The sequence below is a fragment of the Barbus barbus genome (assembly GCF_936440315.1).
Source record: "Barbus barbus genome assembly, chromosome: 34".
Classification (NCBI taxonomy): Eukaryota; Metazoa; Chordata; class Actinopteri; order Cypriniformes; family Cyprinidae; genus Barbus; species Barbus barbus.
Window position 1 is genome coordinate 13703498 of NC_136762.1, and position 25216 is coordinate 13728713.

Sequence of the window (25216 nt, forward strand, 5' to 3'; positions counted from 1 at the left end):
TTTTTAGACAAAAATTCTAAAATACATTCAGGTGATACTTTTTAAATACATCAGTTAAAGCTAAAAATAATATCAAACTATATAATTGGCAGACCCCAGCAGTACTGCCATGGATCTCCTGTGAAGACCTCTGATCTAGGCTATTTATAAAAATGAAATGATCCATGAGGGGTGTAGGGACTCACAGAAGTCGCTGTGCCTCCTCTGGCGGTGGTAGGTGGAGGCACTGCGCTGGGGTTTAGTGTGGCTGGAGGCAGAGGTGGAGCTGGAGGAGGAGGAGTGTTTGCTGGTGCCATTCGTGATGGGACTGGGACGCACCTGTGCAAGAGACAGACTGCTGCTCGACCGGGACTCCATGCCATCCTATATGGGAAACATATAAGATATTACAAACTTATAGGATAGTGAACAGGCTGTTCTCAGGTCAGCGGCAATACCTATCTCACCTTATTCTTGCGGCTTAGCAGCAGATACGTGGCAAATATCTCATTGTACTTCTGTGTGCTCAGGGCATCTTTGATTTCATCACGGGTGTAACCCATTCCTACCATCACATCTGTATGAACAGAGAGAGCAAAAATAATTAAAGCAAATAAGTCGTCATTTAGCATACAATTTTAACCAAACTTGAGCAATCTGGTTTTAAGTGCCTTGCTATGACGGGTTGAAGATACCTTCTGGTTACTACAATGCAGAATTTTTTTTTTTTTTTCAGCAATCTGTCTTGTTACATATAAGAAAAATAATTATACATTTTAAAAGGGTCACACGATGGAATTTCATGTTTTCCTTTGTCTTTGGAGTGTTACAAGCTGTTTGTGCAAATATAAGATCCGTAAAGTTGCAAAGACTAAAGTCTCAAAACCAAAGAGATATTCTTTATAAAAGTTAAGACTCTGCCACGCCTTCCTAAAATACCTAATTTAAACACACCGCCACATGTGGAGATGCTGCGTGTTTCTAAATAAGGTAAAGGGCATAACATTTCTGTCACACGCTTGAGGTATTCGAGCAATCACAATGTACTGGGTAGCTGGCCAATCAGAGCACACCTTGCTTTTCAGAACAATGAGCTTTGTAAAAATTGATGCGTTTCTGAAAGGCGGGGTAGAGAGGAGCAACAATAATGTACAGTATGAGGAAAATAATGTGATTTTCTGAACCTTAAACCACATAAACACACTGCCTTACACCAAATAATGTTATTTTTAGCATCGTCATATGACCCCTTTAAAAACAAGACACATTTTTTAAATTGTGAAAGGTAAGCTTTTCTTCACAGAATATACAGTACCAATTTTATTAAAGAAATGTATACTTTTATTCAGCAAGGATGCATTAAATTGATCAAAAAGCTTTTACATTGTTACAAAAGATCTCCTAGAATGATTTCTGAAGGATCAAGCGACATTAAAGACTGTAGTAATGGCTGCTGAAAATTCAGCTTTGCCATCACAGGATTATATTACATTTTAAAATATATTAAAATATTAAACTTTTTAAAATATAAAATTTTCATTTTTTATTAAATGAATGCTGATTTGGTATGCATAAGAGACTACTTTCAAAAAGATTGAAAAATTGTACTGATCCCATAAGTTTTGAAAGGTTTTTAAAATGATGTTTATTTTTCTTACTTCATTTACAAATAGTTTTTTATCATATATCTAGGAAAATAAGGTTTTGGCAATGGAGTAAGAATGATACAAAATATTACTTTATTACTTAAATATTATAAAAATATGTAAGAAAAAAAGTATTGACATTATAAGCATAAATGTGCAAGATGCATCTCGTTATGAGTGTTTATATATTGGAAAAACAAAAAACAAACAAACCAAAAAACTTAAGAATATTATTTTCTAAAAAGTCATATAAAAGGGCCAAAAGGGGAAACTGGCAGTATTTCTTACCTATACGGCTGCTGTCAGTATAATCCTCCACAGGCTCTACATGAGGCTTCAGCTCATTGTTTTCGTACCCGACATTGATCCACTTATCTTTCATGATTTGCTGAAAGCGAAGAACAGAAAGTCAGATAGAGTGAGCAAAAGCCCGCAAAATCCATGCAAACTCAATAAGACGTGTTATCAACTGAGATGGAGGATTGCGGGATGCTGTTGCTCCTCCTCACCTCCAGGGTGCAGCGCTTGGTGGGGTTGAGCACGAGGAACCTGCGCAGGATGCCCTCACAGTCAGTAGACATGTAGAATGGCACACGGTATTTCCCCTTCAACACACGCTCACGCAGCTCCTGAGGGAAAAACACAGACTTCTATTCAACACCTAATCTAATTCTGAACCAGTCAGTCACCGAATCGCCCCCACGGCACAAAGAAACAATCACAGCTCACTTGACCAACATTACTTGAGAGAGCAAAGAATTTCATAAGAGCAACTGCTGCATGTGTTGTGGTGCCTTAGAAAATGTCTCAAATTTAGTCTCAGACTGTTCAGAAAGACACAAGCGAGATCTTACGTGTAATTTTAGTTGTGGCTCAACATATTAAAAAGTTTGTTACAAAAGTAAACAAAATGTCCTTAAAATTAAAGTGAATGTTTAAACCAATACACACACAGTGGCACTTATTTAATGTAGATGTAATTTCTATTATCTTCAATGGTTGAATTTCACAGTTTTTGATAATGAGAAAAATATCATAGTATCTACTGATCAGATATGTTTTACTGAAATATAAACAATACATACAGCCCTTAAACATGTAACTGACTGATACAACAAATAAAATAATTTTATTGACCAGAACTATCATAGTGCTCACGAACAATGAAATATATACACATTGAAAAATTATAGGACATTACAGATTTTTATTTATTGTATTTGCTGATATTGTATTTATACTGGCCAATATTATACATTTAATTCTGTGCATTTCCATTCTTTTTACATGTATGTGTTCCCCCCCCCCCCCCCCCATTATTTAATGATCACTTAATCTATAAAACATTTACTGACCATATTAAATGTGACCCTAGACCACAAAACCAGTCATGAAATTTTTACATTTTTGAGATTTATACATCATCTGACAGCCATTTGCATTGATGTATGGTTTGTTAGGATAGGATAATCTTTGGCCGAGATACAACTATTTGAAAATCTGGAATCTGAGGGTGCAAAAAGAATCAAAATATTGAGAAAATCACTTTTAAAGTTGTCCAAATGAAGTCCTTAGCAAAACATATTACTAATCAAAAATAAAGTTCTGATATACATGTACATATTGTGACGAGTCGGCTGCCTCCCCCCTTATTATCATCACCACCCCGTCCCGTATTCGCCGCCCTTCACCAGGCTCCCGACGGGAGTGGGTGTGTGAGAGAGGAGGGGCGCTGAAACAGCCACGGCTGGCGGCGTGTGATGAGGCGCACCTGATGTGAATAGAGCCTCATCACCGCCGCCGTTTAAATGCCGAGCGCGCCTCTCCTCGGGAGACCGGTCTCTTCCCCGTGCATGCACACTGGTGTCCTCGTGGGTCCAGGAAGGGCGCGTCGAGTAGGAGGACTGCCGCACCCGTTAGACGGCCGACGGGCCAGGAGTAGGACGTCGCCGCTGGAGGAAGCCGTCGCCACTCGCTCCCGGACCCGAGAGGGGAGCGCGTGCGGCCACCGGACTCCGCCCCTTCCCTGGACCCTTCCCTTCTGAACACTGCCCTCCTTCACAAGCCCCGCAGCACGACGAGGACACCAGATCCCCCGTTTATTTTGGACACTTTTTTCCCCCTTTAGACACTTTATTTTAATATTTTTGTTTAATAAAAACCTCTCCGAGGCATGACGCCACGCCCACTGTGTCTGTCATTTGCTCCTCCCGCCACAATATAAAAAAATTTGAATATCATGAAAATGTAAATTTTTTCGTGTAAGTTATTTCAAAAAGTGAAACTTTCATATATTTTAGATTCATTACATGTAAAGTAAAACATTTCAAAAAGTTTTTTGTTTTAATTTTGATGATTAGAGCTACAGCTCATGAAAGTCAAAAATCAGTATCTCAAAATATTAGAATATTTACATTTGAGTTTCAATTAATGACCATCCCTACAGTATAAATTCCAGGTATCTCTTGTTCTTTGAAACCACAATAATGGAGAAGACTGCTGACTTGGCAATGATCCAGAAGATGAACATTGACGCTCTCCACAAAGAGGGTAAGTCACAGAGGGTAATTTCTGAAAGGTGTGGCTGTTTACAGAGTGCTGTATCAAAGCATATTAAATGCAAAGTTGACTGGAAGGAAGAATTTAGGTAGGAAAAGGTGCACAAGCAACAGGGATGATTGCAAGCTTGAGAATACTGTCAAGCAAAGCTGATTCAAACACTTGGGACAGCTTCACAAGGAGTGGACTGAAGCTGGAGTCAGTGCATCATGAGTCACCACGCTCAGACGTCTTCAGGAAAAGGGCTGCCAAGCCACTTCTGAACCAGAGACAACGGCAGAAGCGTCTTACCTGGGCTAAGGAGAAAAAGAACTGGACTGTTGCTCAGTGGCCCAAAGTCCTCTTTTCAGATGAAAGTAAATTTTGCATTTCATTTGGAAATCAAGGTCCCACAGTCTGGAGGAAGAGTGGAGAAGCACACAATCCATGTTGCTTGAAGTCCAGTGTGAAGTTTCCACAGTCAGTGATGATTTGGGCTGCCATGTCATCTGCTGGTGTTGGTCCACTGTTTTCTGAAGTCCACAGTCAACGCAGCCATCTACCAGGAAATTGTAGAGCACTTCATGCTTCCTTCAGCTGACAAGCTTTATGGAGATGCTGATGTCCTTTTCCAGCAGGACTTGGCACCTGCCCATACTGCCAAAGGTACCAAAAGCTGGTTCAATGACCATGATGTGACTGTGCTTGATTGGCCAGCAAACTCGCCTGACCTGAAGAGGTCAAGAGGAAGATGAGAGACACCAGACCCAACAAGTCAGATGACCTGAAGGACGCTATCAAAGCAACCTGGGCTTCCATTACACCTGAGCAGTGCCACAGGCTGATTGCCTCCATGCCACGCCGCATTGATGCAGTAATTCATGCAAAAGGATGTCCAACCAAATATTGAGGCATAGAAATGAACATACTTTTCAGAAGCTTGACATTTCTTTTTAAAATATCATTTTTTTATTGATTGGGTTTTCATTATCTGTAAGCCATAATCATCAAAATTTCAAGAAATAAAAGCTTTAAATATTTGACTGTGTAATGAATCTATATAATATATGGGTTTCACTTTCTGAAATGAGTGACAAAAAATATTGACCTTTTTCATGATATTACAATTTTTTGAGATGTACCTGTATTTATGGTAGGGAATTTACAAAATATCTTCATGGAACATGATCTTTACTTAATATCCTAATGATTTTTTAGCATAAAAGAAAAATAGATAATTTTGACCTATACAATGTATGGCTATTGCCACCAGCCTGTTTTTGTGGTCCAGGGTCACAAATGTAATTTAAAAAAATATAGCAAAATCAATTTTTCATGCTGAACACTATAATGCTGTAATATTAAATACACTTGTAGCACTGAAAATGTTTGATTTTAGATTTTTGTCCTTTAATTTATTTACACAAAATAGTGCAGACTGTTAATGACGCCCATTTATCGGCCATAGTATAAAAATGACTATTGGCTTTATATTAAGGAGAATTTTAATATCAGTGCAAACAAACCTACCACTGCTAAAAATATAAAACCAAAACATGTATCTATATAAATATGGTTGTTGAATGACTTTTTGACATACTCATACATCCCTGCACTCTTTCACAAGGCCTTTCTTTCTTTTGTTGCTTATACTGAGTTGAGTAATTTACCTTGAGGTTTTGTCCATCAAAGGGCAGTGATCCACTGACCAGCGTGTACAGTATAACCCCCAGACTCCAGATGTCCACCTCTGGACCATCATACTTCTTCCCCTGAAAGAGCTCTGGAGCGGCATATGGGGGGCTGCCGCAGAATGTGTCCAGTTTACTGCCCAGCATAAATTCATTACTGAAGCCAAAGTCAGCAATCTTGATGTTGGAGTCTGCATCAAGCAGGAGGTTTTCCGCCTGAGTGAGGTATAAGATGGGGTATACGACCATGAGCAGGAATTTAATCGTTTTGCGCTTTGGGGTAATTTTGAAAGGGAGCAAAGTGTGAAATGGTAAAGCCTTCACTGTTTTATGAAAGCTCCAGAGGCAATAAAAGAACATTTAAGTCATGAGAAAAAAACAATAACCTTCAGGTCCCTGTGAACAATATTTTTCTGATGACAGTAATGAACTGCAGACACGATCTGAAAGGGAAACAATGACATTGACATCTCTGAAACAGGAAACATTTGATAGCAATTTAAAAAAAATGGTAGTATCTTTAACACATTAAAAACGGGAAATACAGCTTGGTTTTTGCTCCTTTCAGATTTTCATAACATCAAAGGTGAACAAGTTTCCAGATGCATAGATTATGACATGTCTTACCTGTCGGAATTTAGCACGTGCCTCCTTTTCCTTCATTCTCCCATGGGATACAAGGTAGTCAAACACTTCACCTATCATAGAAAAAATAACATTTGAGTAAAACTTAAAAATGATAATAATATTGTATTTTAAAAACAATTCATTTAAAAGATCAAAGGAAATTGTTTAAACAAATCTTAAAAGAAAATGAAATGAATAATTATTTATTTTGGTCGATAACTGATATTGTGTGGGGCGAGAAATATACTATATAGATTATCTTAGCTGCTTGATTTGCTGTATCGCCACAAAATATAAAACTATATTAATCACCCAAGATTATGAATTTCTGGAAAGCTGCTTTTAAAGGATAAGTGCATTGTGAAAAGTGCTATACAAATTTGCCTTGCATTAAAATTGACAGCTGATATTAAAATGTCACACTATACAGTCTAAAATAAAGAAAATGGAAAAAATACTAAAAAATGAATTAATTACAGAATGAGAGTCTTTAGAGGAAGGGATGGATCATGAATATGCTTCCAGTGAGATGTAAAGCAGGGGAAGGAAATAGAGAAGGCAGATTGCCAATGTGTAGTATAAGTTAGTGCTGTACGCGTGCTTGTCTGTACTCTCACACGTGCATTAGCCTCATCACATAGATTAGGAATGGAAACGTGTGATTCATTAAGAGAGCAGCCGATCCAAGGATCATGAATAGGACAGGCTAAAGTTAAAATAAGCCTTATTTGACTATGAGCATCTTTACTAGTGGCAAATCGCTCTAATTGCTGAGCTGTGTGGGCCTGGCTTCAGTGAATGCACATGAAACCTATAGAAGAGGGAAGGAAGGGAAAGATGAGAAGAGAGAAAAAAGATGAAGCCAATGCAGCTGTGCCCAGTACAGAGTCTGACTGATGCGACAATCACACACATGCATGTTTATGTGTGAACGCGTATGAAGACAGGAGACATGTGATTATTCATGTAGAAACTTATCAAAGCTAGACTATTCATATTGCATTAATGAGAGACAGCAAAAATATAATTTTTTAGGAGCGAGTAACAATAATGTAGTTTGCTACATTGAAGTAGCTTTTTCTAACACAGTGCATTAGAGTGTTTGTACATGTAAGATGCATGTATGTATGTTGAAGTAGGGAGGAATCGTACCACCACTGGCGTATTCCATCACAAGGTAAAGTGTCTTCTCCGTCTCAATCACTTCAAAGAGCTGAACTGTAGATATAAGAAAAAAATTCACAATGAGAAGATCATTTTACCATGTGCAAAAATGCAATAAGTAAACTGAACAATAGAGAATATGTGCCGGGTTTTTGACTCCTTCAACTTCACCCAAAAATAATTCAAGAACGTTTTTCACTGAAAATGTTCTCCTCAACATCTCATTTGCACTTACATATATTCAAATATGGCACCCAGATTTGACTCTTTTTTTTATTTTTTATTCAACAATCCAACATGAAGTTCAACATTCATTGAAACAAAGCTGACATAAAATACAATATAAATATTAGATGAAAAACCTAAACTTAGAAATGTTCCGTTGGCAACTAACAATAATAAAATAAGTTGAACTACTAAAATTACTAAAACTTAAATAAAAAATAAAGTAAAACTTAATAAAAATGGAAAATATAAAACTAAAAGCCAAATGTAAAAAATGTATAAACTATAACAGTATATAAATAATCCTAATATAGCACTGCTACAGGTGCAGATATAAACTGAATGTACTTCAGAGATAGTCAGTGTGTTTTGAGAGGCCTCAAATGTCAATATTTTGGCTCTACTCTGACATTTTAATGTATTAAACGTTCACTCAAAAGCATCTAAAATACTCACCTATGTTTGGGTGGTTGAGGCCCTTCATTATCCGTACCTCTCGAAAGAGCTGAGGAAAAATAAAGACAAAGCAATCAGTCAAATTAGCTAAAAACTTTTGTTTATATAACAACAACATTGAATTATAGAGAGCATTATAATTCGTAAGATAGAATTAAAAATAAGTATTCATAATGAATACAATTATGTATATATAATTCAATCTTAATATCATTTGAAAATAAATGTAATTAATCAAAGCATTTTCACTAGTGGTCTCAGACATTCAGATCCTCTTGTCATGTTTAGTGGTTGATAAAATTCATCTCTGTCAGAAACGTTTCAATAAAACATCAGAAGCCACAATGACCCTGCAAGGACTGATGGATGGGGATTCATCAGTTTGTGCAAATCCAAAAACAGCATTTACACCGAAGCCCATGATAAATACAAAACACAGCACACACTCTCTGACACAAATTGAACGGAAAAGGGATCAAGCCAAAAAAAGACCCATCTTGTGACCAATCTTTCTTTCTGTTGTCTAGGACATCAGCGCTCTCCTGCAGCAGGTCTGCCGCTGAGAATCACGGTCTTGTGGTACAAAGCTAAATCACTGTTACACACAAAGAACTCTTACAATTTATAACATTTCTGGCCAAAACATATTTTAAATATCTGTAAAAAAAAAAAAAAGGTGTAAACAGTGAAGCTCAATGAAGGCTAAATGCAAATGTGGATGGAACAGCCTACTACAGATCAAAACTAGATTTATAATAATTTAAATTAATATTTCTTTGGAACGTTCTGAAGTATTTTCCTTGCTGATATTTATTCAAACGTGTTACATGTTCCCATGAGTTACAGACAACAAATAAAGCTTTTCTTCAAATCTAACATGCTTCAATTAATTTGCTTGGATTAAAATATAAGAAGGGCAAAATATAATTTAAAAATGCCTAAAAAATACATTTAAATTTAAAAAAATATATTTTCAAAAATAAAAATGGCCAAAAATATATTTAAAAAAAATTAAAATGCAGGCTTGTGAGAAGAAAATAATGATAGTATTTTTTTTTTTTAACTACACTTTTAAGCTTAAGAAATTCAACCTAATGGCCACGACGAAACAACAAACAAGGTGTGAGAATTAACCGTCTGCTGTTTGAAGGAGAACTTGATTGCTGCAAGGACCTTGTTTGACAAAAGGAGAGGGGCGGAGAGATGGAGTCAAAGAGAGAAGTGACGGACCAAGAAAAAGAGAGAGCGTGACTGAAAGACAAAGAGTCACAAAGACTGAGTCTTCGTGTGAGTTGGAGAAATAGAAAGGAAAGGTAAAGGACAGAGGAGAGAGTGAAAATGCATAATAAGTGGAATGTGTCGACGGTTGACAACACCGTTTGAGACAATTCTTCCAAAACGCACTCAGTCACCCTGGGAGAACGTCCGAACGAAAGAGAGAGAGAGGCCATGTTTTCATTTGTCCTGTTTTTGTACTCGCTCACTGCCCTCCGTGTGTCCCATCAGTTAGTTTCCATTTACCATTCGTTTTCATTTCAGGAGCCTGTGCAGCTTCACTTTCCCTCCCCTGGGCCAAAATCATAGGTTGACAAAAAGCATCACAACACAAAGCTTAACATACTGATAGGGAATGAGGGCGAAGTTTACTTTTTGAACACAGTATAAACATAATGATTATGACTCCAGTGGCTCTGTTCAAAATCCTAGTGTGCTGCCCAGAGACGCAGCATTTTAAAATTAAAAAATTCTGTTTACATTTTAATTTAGTTTTAAGTTTTAGTAATTGAGTTTTTAATGTCTGTATGTTTTAATGTCTGTATGCATTTAGTATTTTTATATATAAAGTTAAACTAACTTTCAGATGTTTATTTTAATGTAGGTAAAACCATAAAAAACATTTTTGGTTATAATTTAATAATCCTGATACAGTATATCACACAGTTAGCTTGGCGACATGCTAATGTCAAACTTTTGTTTATTTAATACATTTAATTAACTGTTAGTTTTAAGTTTATTTAGTTTAGTTTAATATAATAACCCTTATACAGTACCACACTGTTAGCATAGCAACATGCTAATGTTAAACTTTAGTTTATTTAATACACAAGATATTGGTTAAAAACAGAGAAAAAAAAAATTGTGCTCTGTATTTTTACTATCACATACAGTATCACGTTGTTAGCTAAGCTTAGCAACATGCTAACATTCTTCACTGAAATCAATTGTGAATCGAGTTAGTTATGAGCCATGCAGTTTGACTTGTTGCCTATGTCATGCATAAAGTTCAGTAAAGAACAAGATGCTCCCTTAGAAAGCAGCAGTCTCTATAGGCAGTAGGCAGCTCAGCAGGTTTTGGAACGAAGCTAAAGATTAACTAAATTTCTTGATTGATAGCAGAGCATGAGAATGAGGAAGGCCTTTTTAGCTGACTTAATTTCAAAAATGTTTGAGTTTCTGTCTCTCCTGCAAGGCCGTTTGAAGACTAATGACTTCGTACGGTTTTATATTTGGCTGCTTTAAAGAGCAGGAAGGAATTCCAGTGCAGTTCTCTCAAGATTTATACTGTCTGCATGCTGATGGCCCCCCGAGGAGTTTGGTTTCGCTTCTCAATGCACATACATCTTCCTTTGGGCATAATTTGTTCTAACAAAACCGGTACAGGAGCAGGTTTGCACTTATTTACATCAGACACACCGCAGATAACATTATGATCGAATTGCCATTGCATGTATTTTGAGAAACATGAGGCCTTTTCAGTCAGATAAGAGATCTTGACATGGTGTCATAAGCAAGCAGGACTAGTTTTAGAAGCTGCGGCTCTAAAAACACATTTTTAAGGATTGACAACATTAATTGCACAGATTATGATCGCTGTTATACTGAGGTTTCTTATCTGCACTTCACATCAAACACTTCAACAGAAAAATGTAGTAGTTAACACGGTTCTGGTGGGACACACCAACAGAAGGGATCTGTTTGAGGTCACTAATCTGTTTGTTTTACGCATGTACGGCTGGCACACACAAACACAGATGCTCACAAATGTGAATTGAACTGATCAAGGCAGACAGGTTACATAATGACCCCGCTGATGCAAAAGACTCTGAGCCAGCAGCACAATCACTGTACACAGAAAGGAAATCGAATCCACTTTCTCATCCTTTCTGTTACAGAGACCAAGTGCTGAAACTAAACAGAGCTGTTATATCACTAGTTTACACAGGGAATTTGACTCAAATCAACTCCACTGTGCTTCTGTTTTCACAAGTGTATTAAATGTTCAATATATTCCATGTACCAGCTGATAAAAAAAAACACAACTTTGTTTTGTTTTATAGTAAAAAAAACAACAACAATCAATGTCAAATAACCATGTCCAAGATACATTGAACACAATAAGACTGGTAATGTGCAAAGGAAGTTAAAATATGGCCTATTTAAATTTTTATTAGGGCTGTCCTCGACTAAGGATTTTTCTCGCCGACTAGTACTCGTTCATTAAGCATTAGTCGACTAATCGCACGTCTATTAATAAATTATTTAAATACGAGTCTTTTGCCTATAGCCAAATAAGCGCTCAAGCACACGCATAAAGCTTGCCACAACACACGTATCGGCAGAAGTAATGATTATGAATGTGTCAGTGAAAAACAGTAAGGAGACTGCATTAACATTTTAATATTTTGATAAACTAGTGCTTTCTTTGTTCTCAGTTTAAGAGATGAAGTCGGCAACACTGACTCGTCATCTCCGTAGTGGACGTGCCTGTATGCATGTTTCATACGGATTACAAAATCTTTGTTTTCCATTTGAATTGGTTAATTTGAAAGTAGACATTTCACTCTCTATAGATATAGATAGATATACACGCAGTTTCGTGCTCAAGTTCACAGACCGAGACAGCAGAAAGTGCATCCTGTTTGCTTTCATTATTTCACAAAATCGCGATTTGTTTTTATTGTGAGTGCACACAAATAAACGTAAAGTCTTTACAGATTCGAAAGATTACTCTTATCTGTATGACCAAAAAAGAGCAGTATTTTTTTTTTTAGGAGTAAGTGAGGGCAGACGTCTCTGTTTGTCCTGCAGTGAGCGCTATTCAGCTTCCACTCTCCGCACAGACACTTGAACAGCGCACATTTCTCTAGGATAACATTACATTGAGCAGCCATGTAAAGTTGCTAATACTTACATATTTCAGATGATAAGCCATATTTGAGGTCGATGAATGATAGGCGAGTGTTTGAATGTCCTGCTTGGTGTACTGTATTACCTTAGACTAGGCGTTAATGATCTGTGTGACTTCGCCTGTAGATTTTTTTTTTTCTGCGACTAATAACATTTTGGTTGACCAAGCCTCTTCTGGTCGACTAACGATTAGTTGACTATTAGGGGGCAGCCCTAATTTTTATTTAGTTAATTAAAGTTATCAATTTATTTGTTATTTTCATTTACACACACACACAGGTTTGGAATCAGTTTCTATATTATACTATGAAAGAAGTCTCTTATGCTCACAAGGGCCCAATTTATTTGACTGAAAATACAGAAATATTGTGAAATAACATTACAATTTTTGCTGCTCATATATTTACTGTAATAATTCACATTAATATTTTTTGTAAACAGTTTTTCAAGATTATTTGATGAATAGAAATTTCAAAAGAACAGAATTTATTTGAAATAGAAATCTTCTGTAACAATGGTAAAAATCTTTACTGTCACTTTTGATCAATTTAATGCATTTCTACTGAATAAAACTAGTAGTTTCTTAAAAAAAAAAACATATTCTTACTGACCCCAAACCATATTGTAGATTTCACAGGTACATTTATATTGATGTTTAACTATTTTATTTTATTCTATTCTAAAAAAAGACAAAAGACCAGGGTCCGTATTCCTAAAGATTCTAAGAATCCTTTTAGAGAGCTCCTAATTTAGCTTTTTCTAAATTTTTCTAAATTTCTAACTAGGAGTCTTAGCTTAAAAGTGATTCAGGACCAATCTGAGAGCAACTCGAGCGAGGAAAAGACAAAAACTTTTATATTAGTGAGGAGGCGGGGCTGACCCCATTGCTAGGAATGACACAGTCTTGAAGACTGTGATAGGTTGGTTGTCCAAGAAGGAAATAAAAGAGCGCTTGTAAGAGTAGGGTTTATTATAAGCCTTCACTTTTAAATTACAGGTGTAATTTTTCCTGTTTTACCGTACTCTCTCTCTCTCACACATACACACACACCCATTATATTTGTATATATATTCATACTTAACATATTTTATAGGAAATGAACAGCGACATAAGTGCTGTAACAGACCCAAATCATCACTGCTGCATAGTTGCATTTTTCCAGTTGCCAAATATGTTAATGTAGTGATTGCATCCATTTCTGGCATCGTTGGCGTGTCTCAAATAAGATCAGTCACAAACATGATCCCTGCACGATCTAATGTGTAGTGTCTTATTAACTCACTGACATGCATTGTGTGCAACACATTTCCTCTCCCTCTTCATGTTTCGTCCATTTTCTCCACTGCTAAAAAACTCTTACGCCCCTTAAAAATCCATGTCCGTACTCCTAACAATTTTGGACCTTAAGACCTCTTTTAAGGGTTAAGATGCTTTCTGAATGACTTTTTTCTTTACTAGGATCTTTAATATTAAGAGGAAAATTTTCTTAAAATTTTGTTACTAGGAGCAACTCTCAGCACTAAGATTTTTCATGAATACGGGCCCTGGTATTTTCCATCTGAAATGTGGAAGTGTATTTCTTTTGCTTTTATGAGCAGTCATTCAAGCTGAACGATCACATGACATCAGGGGTATCCTGAGACAACATCAGTCACCTGGCACATACATATACGACGGCCCCTTGAGAGCGGCTCTAATTTAATTGCACATCAGCTGTTCACCTGACCCTTAAAGATAACCATCAGATAATCCAGCCCCTCCCTCGCTGTCTTTCCTCATGCATCTCTCCTGCTTTTCCTCAAAGACGCGACTTCCTGGTTCATTTCCCAAGCTTTGGCCTCACGTCACCATTACTATAGCGACCTCGTATTAAAGCAGGGACTTATCTCACCCCCTCAGTCAGCTCCCTCAGCACCTGATGGAAAACCTGCCTCTGCCTGCACGACTCGCAATATGTAGCATTGCTGCACCGTTTCTCCCGTTTTCTCCGGTTTCTAACGTCCATTTTTCATGTTGTTGACTTTTAGACTGTGTTAATCAAACCCTGAGTTGATCTTCTTTCTTTAGAGAGAGGAATTTGCCAACAAAATATACTAGAATATATTAGAATGGTTTCTTTCTTTCCTCTCAGGATGGTGTTGTAGGTAAATGAGGTTGAGTTGGTGTTGCTAGACGCAAACATTTGTCGAGCCCAGAACGATGTTTGCGCAGGACCTCCTCACCTTGACCCCCACTGCAGGCCTCCCACTGGGTTAATCCGGGTCTTGTGCTGAGGGCCTGATTTAGCAGCATTTACAGACACAAAGTGTGAAAACCATAGCCGTCCATTTGCCATTCAGTTATTATGCTTACGAAAAAATATAGACATAAAAATCGAAATAAAATAGATCTGGGAGGGTTTGCCGTGAGTGCAAAAAAACTAAAATTCAAGTAAAAATACATATACAAAGATATAAAAATCTCTAAAGTGGCTAATACAAGATAAAAAGTTAACATGTTGAGAAATAGTCTCAACTGCGATTTGTTTTTATTTTAGTATTATTTATATATTATTATAGTGTTTATTAATATTTTGATTATTTTTGTTTTTATATTTTCAGCTTTCATTTTAAATTCAAAGTTATTTAGTCATTTTATGTGTTTTGTCACGTTTTGTCTTCTTTCAATATTTCTATTTAGCTTTTATTTATTTTTATTTCAGCTTTAGTAATTTGAGTTTCTCAATTTTAATTTACTTCAGTTAGTTACAAGTTGTTCATTCTATATTGTATTTTAATTGATTCATTTAATTTTTATTTTAATTAACTAAAATAAAAATCTAACTATATATATATAAAATTGCTATTAAAAAACAAAAAGGTATAATTGAGTTTATATATATATATATATATATATATATATATATATATATATATATATATATATATATATATATATATATATATATATACACACACACACACACATATATATATATATATATCTATGTGTGTGTGTGTATATATATATATATATATATATACATACATCTATGTGTGTGTGTGTGTGTGTATATATATATATATATATATATACACACACACACACACACACACACAGTATCTCACAGGAGTACACCCCTCACATTTTTGTAAATATTTTATTATATCTTTTCATGTGACAACACTGAAGAAATGACACTTTGCTACAATGTAAAGTAGTGAGTGTACAGCTTGTATAACAGTGTAAATTTGCTGTCCCCTCAAAATAACTCCATTACACACAGCCATTAATGTCTAAACCGCTGGCCACAAAAGTGAGTACTATAACTATAACTAACGAGCTGTGAACACTGATGACTTGCTGAGGTAAATGAAATGCTATGTGAGATTTTCAGTCATGTTTATTCGCGTTAAAACTAGTAGTACAGAAGAAGGAATGATCGCGTTCACTCGCGCTCCGCTCTGCACAAGTCTGCGGCACGTCATGGCTCAGACACAGGAAGCGGAGCTGATCGTGGCCGCTCGAGTCAATGCTTGTGCTGTAAATATATTGTGGAAACTTAAATTACTGTAGAGCTGCTTTGCAACGATTTGTATCGTAAAAAGCGCTATACAAATAAACTTTAATTGAATTGAATTGAATTGTGTTGGGTTTATACCAGCACGTTTCTGAACCTCCCAGAAGCAGCTCTCCAAGGCGTTTATACAGCGATCTGTCATGCCACAAAGACTGTCAAAACGTCATTTATTATTTGAATTTCCTGAAAAATAAATAAATTATTATTTTTATTATGTGAATTATATATGGCCTCCAATTACGTTACATAATTCCACAATTAAAGGGATAATTCACCCAAAAATGGAAATTCTGTAACCATTTACTCACCCTCATGTCTATCAAACCTTACTTCTAATAAGACATTTTGATGAACGTTGGTGTCCAAACAAAATAACTACAACCATACAGGTTTTGAATGTGGTTATTATTGTTAACTAAAACTAATATTTAGTCATTTAGCAGATTTAGCTTTTATCCAAAGCGACTTCCTCCAAAGCAATCAAAACCAACTAAAAAACCAATAATATGCAATAATAATATGATTTTTTGTTACAACCATAACAAAAAAACTTGTTACTTGAATCAAAATAAACGTTAACTGAAATGAAATACAATACAAGAAAAAAACGTAACATTTTATTTCAGCTAGTTATCAAAAGAACATCTAATTTTCATTTAGTTTAAATTTAAGTACTAAAATAACTAAATAAACTAAAACAAATAAAAATTGATAAAAGACTATATGTGCACATATATAAAAAATAATACAATTGACAAAAAACAACAGTACTAAAATTATAAGTAAAATTAAAGTGAAAAAAGAAACATAAAATCTAATTCAAAATATTAACAAAAGAATACTATATATAAGAAGCTAAAAATTGGTTTGGAAGGACACAAGATGACATAACTGTAATTTTTGGGTGAAAAATCCTTTTTAACATTATGGAAAGACGCAACACAACAGTTAATTGCATCTTCCATTCATTCAAATGAGGCAATTCATATTCTTCAAAATGTATCACATTATGGGAGGCGTCGACAAAGGAGCTTACATGGTTGCCACATTATATCAAAATCTATCCGAAGACATTGTAAGAGCTTCTCAAGAGGGTAAGAGCGGTTCTGCATCCCTGCATATTCTACTAAAAATCAGCAAGACTGTTAGTCTGACTGACGATTGTTATAATAATCTCCCAGCAGTGGCTCTATGTCATACTGGTAATCCCTGCGTCTACATCATTGGCTCGTTCTGTTCCCAAAGGGAAGGTTTTTTCAGTGTGATTGTCAGGAGGCTAATGGCATCCTCATATGACCGTAGTCGCCGTCTTTCTCTGTACTCCATCTCATTCACACCTAAAGACGTGCACAATGCACATGCACAGCCATCTGAGCCCTGGAATAATGTACTATTCAGATGTGAAAACAAAACAGTGAGCGTACTGACAAACAGTGCAAACAAACATCATGTTAGTTGACCATTTAAAGTGAATTGTTCACATATATGAGTGATGTTACCAAAGGAGACACTGTGGGATTTCAAAGTACTTCTGTCGCTGGCAGGCATTAGTCCATGCCCACGCCATTTCCCTAGCATTGATCTGGAGCCCAGTGAGTGACGGAGAGAGAAAGAGAGCTGGATCACCACAGAGAGCAAAGCAGATGGTCTCATCAGGGCACAGCAACAGCTCGGGTCAAAGCTGCCTCTGGGGCTCTGGGGGGCCGAACATCAGGACATGAATTGCCAAAGAGAAAACCTTTGGCTTACCCAGAAGCCTTGTGGTCGCTCAAAGTGAGAGAGGCATATCCCAGAGGAACATTTTATTGCTCAGTGCTCTTTTAAAGCTCTGGAGATTTATTGGGGATCTCAGTTGTGTTTTTTTATGCAGGTTGTTAGTCTGAATTTCTTAAGGAAATTAAAACATGCTGATCATTTGGAGTTTGATCATTTTTGATTAGAAATTTGATGTTTAAGACACTGGGATCTTTTATGAGATTGTTGGGTTCTTTTTCTCGTGGAGAAACATCGGAGAATCTGACAATAAAGAGATCTCTTTTGTGTCTTTTATGTCAGATGGATTTGTATAACAAAAGGCTACTTTAAATTAACATCAATTTAAAATTACTGTTCTCTATTTTAGTATAAATATAATTTATTTCTGTGATGACAAAGCTGTATTTTTAGCAGCCATTACTTCAGTCTTCAGTGTCACATGATCCTTCAGAAATCATTCATCTATGCTGATTTGGTGCTCAGATAAATATTTATTTCTATTATCAACAATGAAAAAGGTTGTGCTTAATATTTTTGTGGAAACTGTAAATAAAAAATGCAGGATTCGTTGATGAATAGTGGATTCAAAATAATTGCATTTATTTGAAATATTTTGTAACATTATAAATATATTTAAGGTCACTTTTGATCAATTTAATGCATCATTGATGAATAAAAGTATTAATTTCTTTCTTTCAAAAAATAAATAAATAAATAAAATTCTTACTATCCACAAACCTATCCCCAAATTCCAAGGCTGGTATTTGAACCCGGATTCATTTGCTCAATATTTTACCAAGTTATAAGAGAATAACTACTTAAAAGTTGGCTTTGCCTTCATGTCGTCATCAAGTGAGTCAGGACTGCCACTGGTGTCCCCTCAAAAAACAAAACAGGTGCATGATGCCCCTGAGCTTACTCCACACAATCTGTCTCCTAGATACATACAACACACAATGCCATACAGTGCCAGAAATAGTGATAATCTCATAATTGATGGCGCTTACATGAGTAATCCATGAGTATTTGGAGTTGATCAGAAATAATCTTCAAGCGTTAGGCAGTGATGCATCTCCAGTGTGACTCATAAATGTCAAGTTCACTTCATCTTCTTTTCTCTTTGGAGTTTATCTAGCTCTGCCTGTTAGTGCTCTTCCAGAAATTGCTCTGATCAGTGCTTTAACAGTTATACAAGCATAATCTGAACTAAACTGAAAAGGTTTTGAAATGATAAAACATTCAGGTTACCTACACTCTAAAAACAAATGGTGCTATATACACTAAAAGTGGTTCTTGGCTCGTAATCATAGGGGAACCACTTTTGGTGCTATATCGCACCATATCTTAAAAGATGCTATACAGCACCGTTGTCAAATGGTGCTATGTAGAACCATAAGAGGTGCTATATTGCATTGTATTTTTTCAACAAAAATGGTGCTAAACGGCACCAACAGTGGTTCTTTGGCTTGTAAAAACCTTAAAAGGGCTTAACAGGTTCTTTGTATGGCAGTGGTGCTAAATAGCACCTTAATCACCGCAAAGAACCGCTGAAGAAACATACAGGAGCTTAACAGGTTCTGTGTATGGTAGTGGTGCTATATATCACCTCAGACATGCCAAAGAACCGGTGAAGAACCTATACAGCACCAAAAGTGGTTCCCCTATGATTACGAGCCAAAGAACCACTTTTAGTGCTATATAGCCCCATTTTTTTAGAGAGTATATTTCCAGCTTTTTTGGGACTAAGGAGTTATGATCATCCAGAAACATGTAAACCAACTTGCTCTAAAGCGGTAGTTCACCCAAAAAATGAAAATTCTGTCATAGAAGAAGATATCATATTTCAAAATATGGACAAAACATTTTTCAAAATATCTTTAATTTCCACAAAAATAGTGTCATACAGGTTTTGGATGACATGAGGGTGAGTAAATGATAACAGAATTTATCAGAACTATCCCTTTAAAATGGAAATTTCATATCAGCAGTGGCATTGTAATAATAATAGTCATATATCAATATATTTCTACCACTTTAAGACTGTTCAATGTTCTCAAATTCACACAAAGCTGCCAACCAAACCATTTTAAAGCAGGGCTTTTGCTTTCTGATATCATGTTTTAGACACTCCTCACTTCTCTTGTACACAAGCTTGCTTTCTCAGGATCCCTGTTCCTGTGCTACGGGCCCCCCTGGAGTCCCCCACCCCCTCCGGGTTCAGTTGCCCCCATTGTTCGCCTGTCTGGAACGGCGCTCCTGGCTGCAAGAGACTTGAATGAGGGACACCCAACCCCCTCTACCCTTCTTCACCCACGGTCCAACTCCATCGCCCTGCCTGAAGGGTTTTTTTTTTCATTAAAGTAGCACCATGCTCTTATGATGGGGCCCCACACTTCCATGATCACGCCCCCGACCCTCACACACACACACACACACGTCGTTAAAGGCAAATTCCATGTCTTTCCCAACCCTTCTGAAATCCAGCTGCTGGGAAAGTTCATGGTCAGCTGATTGTGCTCTGCCCCCTCCATCTCTGAACAGGATTAAACAGAGAGGAGATCGGAGAAGAAGAAGAGAAAGAGGCTGCTGGCAGATCTCCAGAAACAAGGCACATCAGAGTAACAAAACTTCTGGATCGTCTCCAGTAAACATGACACCGCAAGTTAGGAGGAGACCTGTAACCACAATAGGCAGACAATTTTTTAGATTTGGTCCCTACTGACTATATGATTCCTTCCTTAGAGCATCACTTTGTGTTATAGTTTGTAACGTCATGAATTAATGAAGGCTTAAGATCATGAATTATTTATTAGACACTACTGTTAAAAAGTAAGATTTTGTTCTTTTTTTATAAATAAACTAATGCTTTTATTCAACTAGGATACGTGGATATGTGGGAAGTCGTGGCCTAATGGTTAGAGAGTCAGACTCGTAATCCAAAGGTTGCGGGTTCGAGTCTCGGGCCGGCAGGGATTGTAGGTGGGGGGAGTGAATGTCCAGCGCTCTCTCCACCCTCAATACCACGACTGAGGTGCCCTTGAGCAAGGCACCGAACCCCCAACTGCTCCCCGGGCGCCGCAGCATAAATGGCTGCCCACTGCTCCGGGTGTGTGTTCACGGTGTGTGTGTGTTCACTGCTGTGTGTGTGCACGTTGGATGGGTTAAATGCAGAGCACGAATTCCGAGTATGGGTCACCATACTTGGCAGTATGTCACTTCACATACACTTAATTGATCAAAAGCGACAGTACTGATATTTTTAAGGTTTGCTGTGCTAATAAATGCAATTCTTTTGAACTTCTATCCATCACAGAATATGTTTCAAGGTTTACACAAAAAACAACAACAGCACAACTGTTTTCAGCATTGGTGATAATAAGTAATGCTTCTTCTTAAGCAGCAAACCAGTATATTAGAATAATTTCTGAAGGATCGTGTGACACTGCAGACTGAAGTAATTCTAGCTTTGCCATCACAGGAATAAATGACAGACATTTTAAAATATATTAAAATAGAAAAGTTCTTTTAAACTGTAATAATATTTCACAATATTACTGTATTTTCGATCAAATAAATGCAACCTTGGTGACCGTAAGACACTTCATCCACATCTGTCATTGTTAATCATGGGAATTTATAGGCCAGATGAAAACTGCAGTCGACAGTTAGGCTACACAAAGGTTGGGAATGATACTATCTGCATGTGAGTGAGGGAGAGAACAAAAAGTAGGGAGAAAGAGGTACAAAAATATTGTACTGGGAAAGGTCACCTGGTGTGTTTTAATAATACTGACAGGAGAGGCCTGCATTTCTACGGAGGACTACTACTTTCGACTAATACACCCCTGCAGAGATCACAAGCACCTTCAGCCTCACCTAGCACAATATACTACACTCCAAAAAAAAGCTTCTGACCCATCATTTGCATTTGGTTTCGACCACATGACATCACTCACCTCTTTACACCAAGACACCGATAAACTGTTATCAACAAATATAACTCTTTCTATAAGTGTGCCGTCACATCATCTAACTAAAACCTGCTGTTACATACTTATTTAGCTTCATAATGCATTACACTTGGATATCCTAGAAGACCTTTTAGAGCTAATAATAATCTTTAGCTTTGAAATGCTGTGTTAGCAATACCAAAACCTCTGAATGAAGCAGCACACCATACTCCTCACATAAGAGGTGTGAATATCACACAGACACTCGCACAGAAAGACAATATTCCCCAGTCATCTTACTGCATGTACAACAGCTAGGAACACTTGGCACTTCATAAATGCATTTTTTTTTACTTTGCACTTAAGATGAATAAGATTCAGTTCATGCAATATACCTCAGACAACACTAAAGATGAAAACAAATATGAGATGAGGTTATACGTGTTTCCAATCATAATACTTTTTTTTACTATAGTATTCTTTCAACATTTTAGCTTGGTAAGCGCACTTTAAAAACACAAACTGATGCAGCTATAACTCTTATCATTAGCTAAGCTAATGAGATATATATATATTCTGAAAAAAAAAGTCTTTTAAAGTTACATTTCATGGACAAATATACAAAATGAAGTAGTATTTAGATATATGGATTACATGATCTCCACATAGCCAAACAAGCTAAAAGCAAAAAGTGCAAAGTATGAAGACATGCCTATAATACAACAACAACAACGTCATAGTCCTCATTTTCAACAGCTTTCTCTTATTCAAATGGCTTATCTAATCTTTCCTGCCATTTTCCAGGGAATTAATACATTTAGCTGAGAACTAAGCCAAAGACAAAAACAGCTCACTGTTTTATTTTCAAGATTTCACACAGATAAAGTGCTCAGACAGCTCCAGATATATTACAACAGCATGAGACCACAGTCCGTCTAAAAGCACAATGGTAGCAAATCAAAACCATTGGGTCAAAGTTCAGATTTTCACTGACCGCTGCTTAATAGTGTCTAATCAAATACTATTTGACCAAAACAAGCTCCTCAATATGACCTTATGTCTCGGGCATTGAGTTCAGATAGACATTAGCACGCAAAGACATAATAAGGATCACAAGCTTACAAGAGTGAAGCGGTTATGACCTAGATCCTACCTTCTGTAAGCTTGTAGGGTTGAGTTGGGTTTTGTCAATGATTTTTATTGCAACCTGAAAATACACAAAGTTAAAATATCATCAAAATGTAGCTGACACATTGACCTGACATCTAAATTGCATATAAAAGAAGCAATCACCTGGAAAATTATGCTAACTGTGCACACCACAGTAGGTTGATGACATAATTGCTTTCGGTCAAAGTTTGAAAAAGCTGGATGAGCATATGTAGAAGTTTTTGTATATTTTTTTATATGTCATATAACTCAAAAACTATGGCACAGGAGAGTGCCAGAATGCACAAAAGCCATACTGTGACTAAGAACTTGACTGAGAAGGTTTACCAAAGTGGTATTTAGAACAGCCTTGTCAATCTTTAATTATTTAAGCTTCTAACATAATATAGTCATCTCTTTGTACGTCTTACCTCCCTGCCGGTCAATATATGGCGTGCCAACTTCACTTTGGCAAAATTGCCCTTGCCGATGGTCTTGAGCAGCCGATAGTTGCCGATGTGAGGCTGTTCGTCCGAGCAGGAGGCGATGGAATTCCGGCAACGGGCTCCGAGTGATCGACTCGACCATCCCGTGCCCTTCTCTGAACGACTGGCTGAGAGAGAGGCATGCTGCAGGTTGAAGCAAAAATATGCATCGTTAATACATAATTGAATCAAAACATGACCAAGATTTGTTTTCTTAGATTTTATACATATTTATAACTGACACATTCAGACATTGTGTAGAATATTCAGCACATGAATTCATAATCTTGCAAAATTAAATTCAGGTTCATAATGTGTAATTAAAGGGTTAGCTCTCCCAAAAATGAATATTTTGTCAATATTTAGTCACCATCATCCTCACGTCGTTCCCAACCTGTATGACTCACTTTTCTATGGAAAATACAAAATATATTTTGAAGGACTGTTTATGTCTATACAATGACAGTCAATGGGGACTGCATCAACATTCATTGTAATGTTTTACAAAAATGACTTTTCATCATTTTTCAAAATATCTTTTCTGTGTGTGTGTTCCACAAAAGATAATGTTACTCAGGTTTGAAATGACATGAGGGCGACGAGTAAATGATTTTGATGTGTAAAAGTAACAGTGCTGTTACAGTTAACTAAAACTACTAAAAACCATTTTCATTCATTGAAATAAAGCTGAAATAAAATAAAACATAATATAATATTAGATGAAAACCTTAAACCTTATAAAACTTTGTGATTTCTCCAAGGAAAGCTAATCTCTGCTTTGCTATACATTGCTGACATGTTTCATGTCTGGCTGTTTCCAAGATCTTAAATCTTAAATGTAATCTATCCAGGAATGCATTGTGACCCTGAACGCCACTCACACCTTGGCGCGACATGACGCATGTGGCATTCTTAGTTGGATGCTAACTGTATCATTCTGTGTGAATACTGAACCCTATATAATCGTCAAGCAAATGCAGAATGGATCTTAATACAACATTTCAATAAAAAATGTGATTCATTGCTTGTACAGCATATCAAAATGAGGATCTTTATTTTCTATATTCACATAATGACTCCATCCCCACACCCGATATTCCCAACAGTTTTGACCATTTCCTGCTGACATAGACCTCATCGCCTGTCACCCACCCATCTTCCTCCACCACCTCCCACTGCCCCACCCTGTCCAAATCACACACATTGATTGTTCCACTGCTGCTCTCTGTCTGATTGCCCTTGCCATTTATATGAGAAAGGTGGGGGCAGGGGTATGGGGGTTTCTCAGCAAAACCAATATGCCACTGAAATAGATGGTTTAGATGGCGGAAGAAAGCTCCAGGACCTAATGACCACAAAACAATAAAAGATGATGCATTTAGATATTCAGTTTCCTCCCACTTAGTACTTTCACTTTAAAAGTTCAATTTCAGTCTGAATAAAGCAATATCTATTTTTTTATGTCATGTAAATATATTATTAAAAGCACAAATCATACCAGTCTCACTTCTGCAGTCACATTTGTAAAAGACCATTGTCAATTGTGTAACACCGCATTATGGGTTCCCCTAAGAACCTTTTAGAGAACAGTTCCTAAAATAATCCTTTTTTAGAGTGAAGAACATTTTAATGATCTATAAAGAACCTTTTGTGAATTTTTTGTGACGTTAAAGGCCCTTAATGGAACCACAGATGCCAAAAAAGGAATCTTTAAGAGTGTAGCTAACTGTGAGTGAAGCTTAATTATGACTGCACATTTAGACATACTTATTGGTAGGAATATGTAGTTAATAAAGATGCCAA

At 36.6% G+C, this 25216-nt stretch overlaps 1 protein-coding gene across 5 annotated transcripts in view; it reads right to left on the minus strand.

The window, feature by feature from the left end:
- LOC306854434 (MAP/microtubule affinity-regulating kinase 4-like) overlaps positions 1 to 25216 on the minus strand; it is a gene marked incomplete at its 3' end in the record, with an annotated part of 49613 nt that overhangs the window by 15394 nt on the left and 9003 nt on the right. For 4 of the 5 annotated variants that reach the window (XM_079392412.1, XM_079392414.1, XM_079392415.1 and 1 more), the window contains exons 2-12: positions 23360 to 23557; positions 22933 to 22986; positions 8327 to 8375; positions 7634 to 7699; positions 6482 to 6552; positions 6241 to 6297; positions 5834 to 6070; positions 2135 to 2254; positions 1914 to 2013; positions 447 to 556; positions 186 to 363 (exon numbers count right to left, since the gene is read on the minus strand). In XM_079392412.1, coding sequence (XP_079248538.1) covers positions 186 to 363; positions 447 to 556; positions 1914 to 2013; positions 2135 to 2254; positions 5834 to 6070; positions 6241 to 6297; positions 6482 to 6552; positions 7634 to 7699; positions 8327 to 8375; positions 22933 to 22986; positions 23360 to 23557 — 1240 coding nt within the window. Of the gene's footprint in view, positions 1 to 185; positions 364 to 446; positions 557 to 1913; positions 2014 to 2134; positions 2255 to 5833; positions 6071 to 6240; positions 6298 to 6481; positions 6553 to 7633; positions 7700 to 8326; positions 8376 to 22901; positions 22987 to 23359; positions 23558 to 25216 lie in introns of those variants that run through there. The other variant, XM_079392416.1, reaches the window with a different exon arrangement.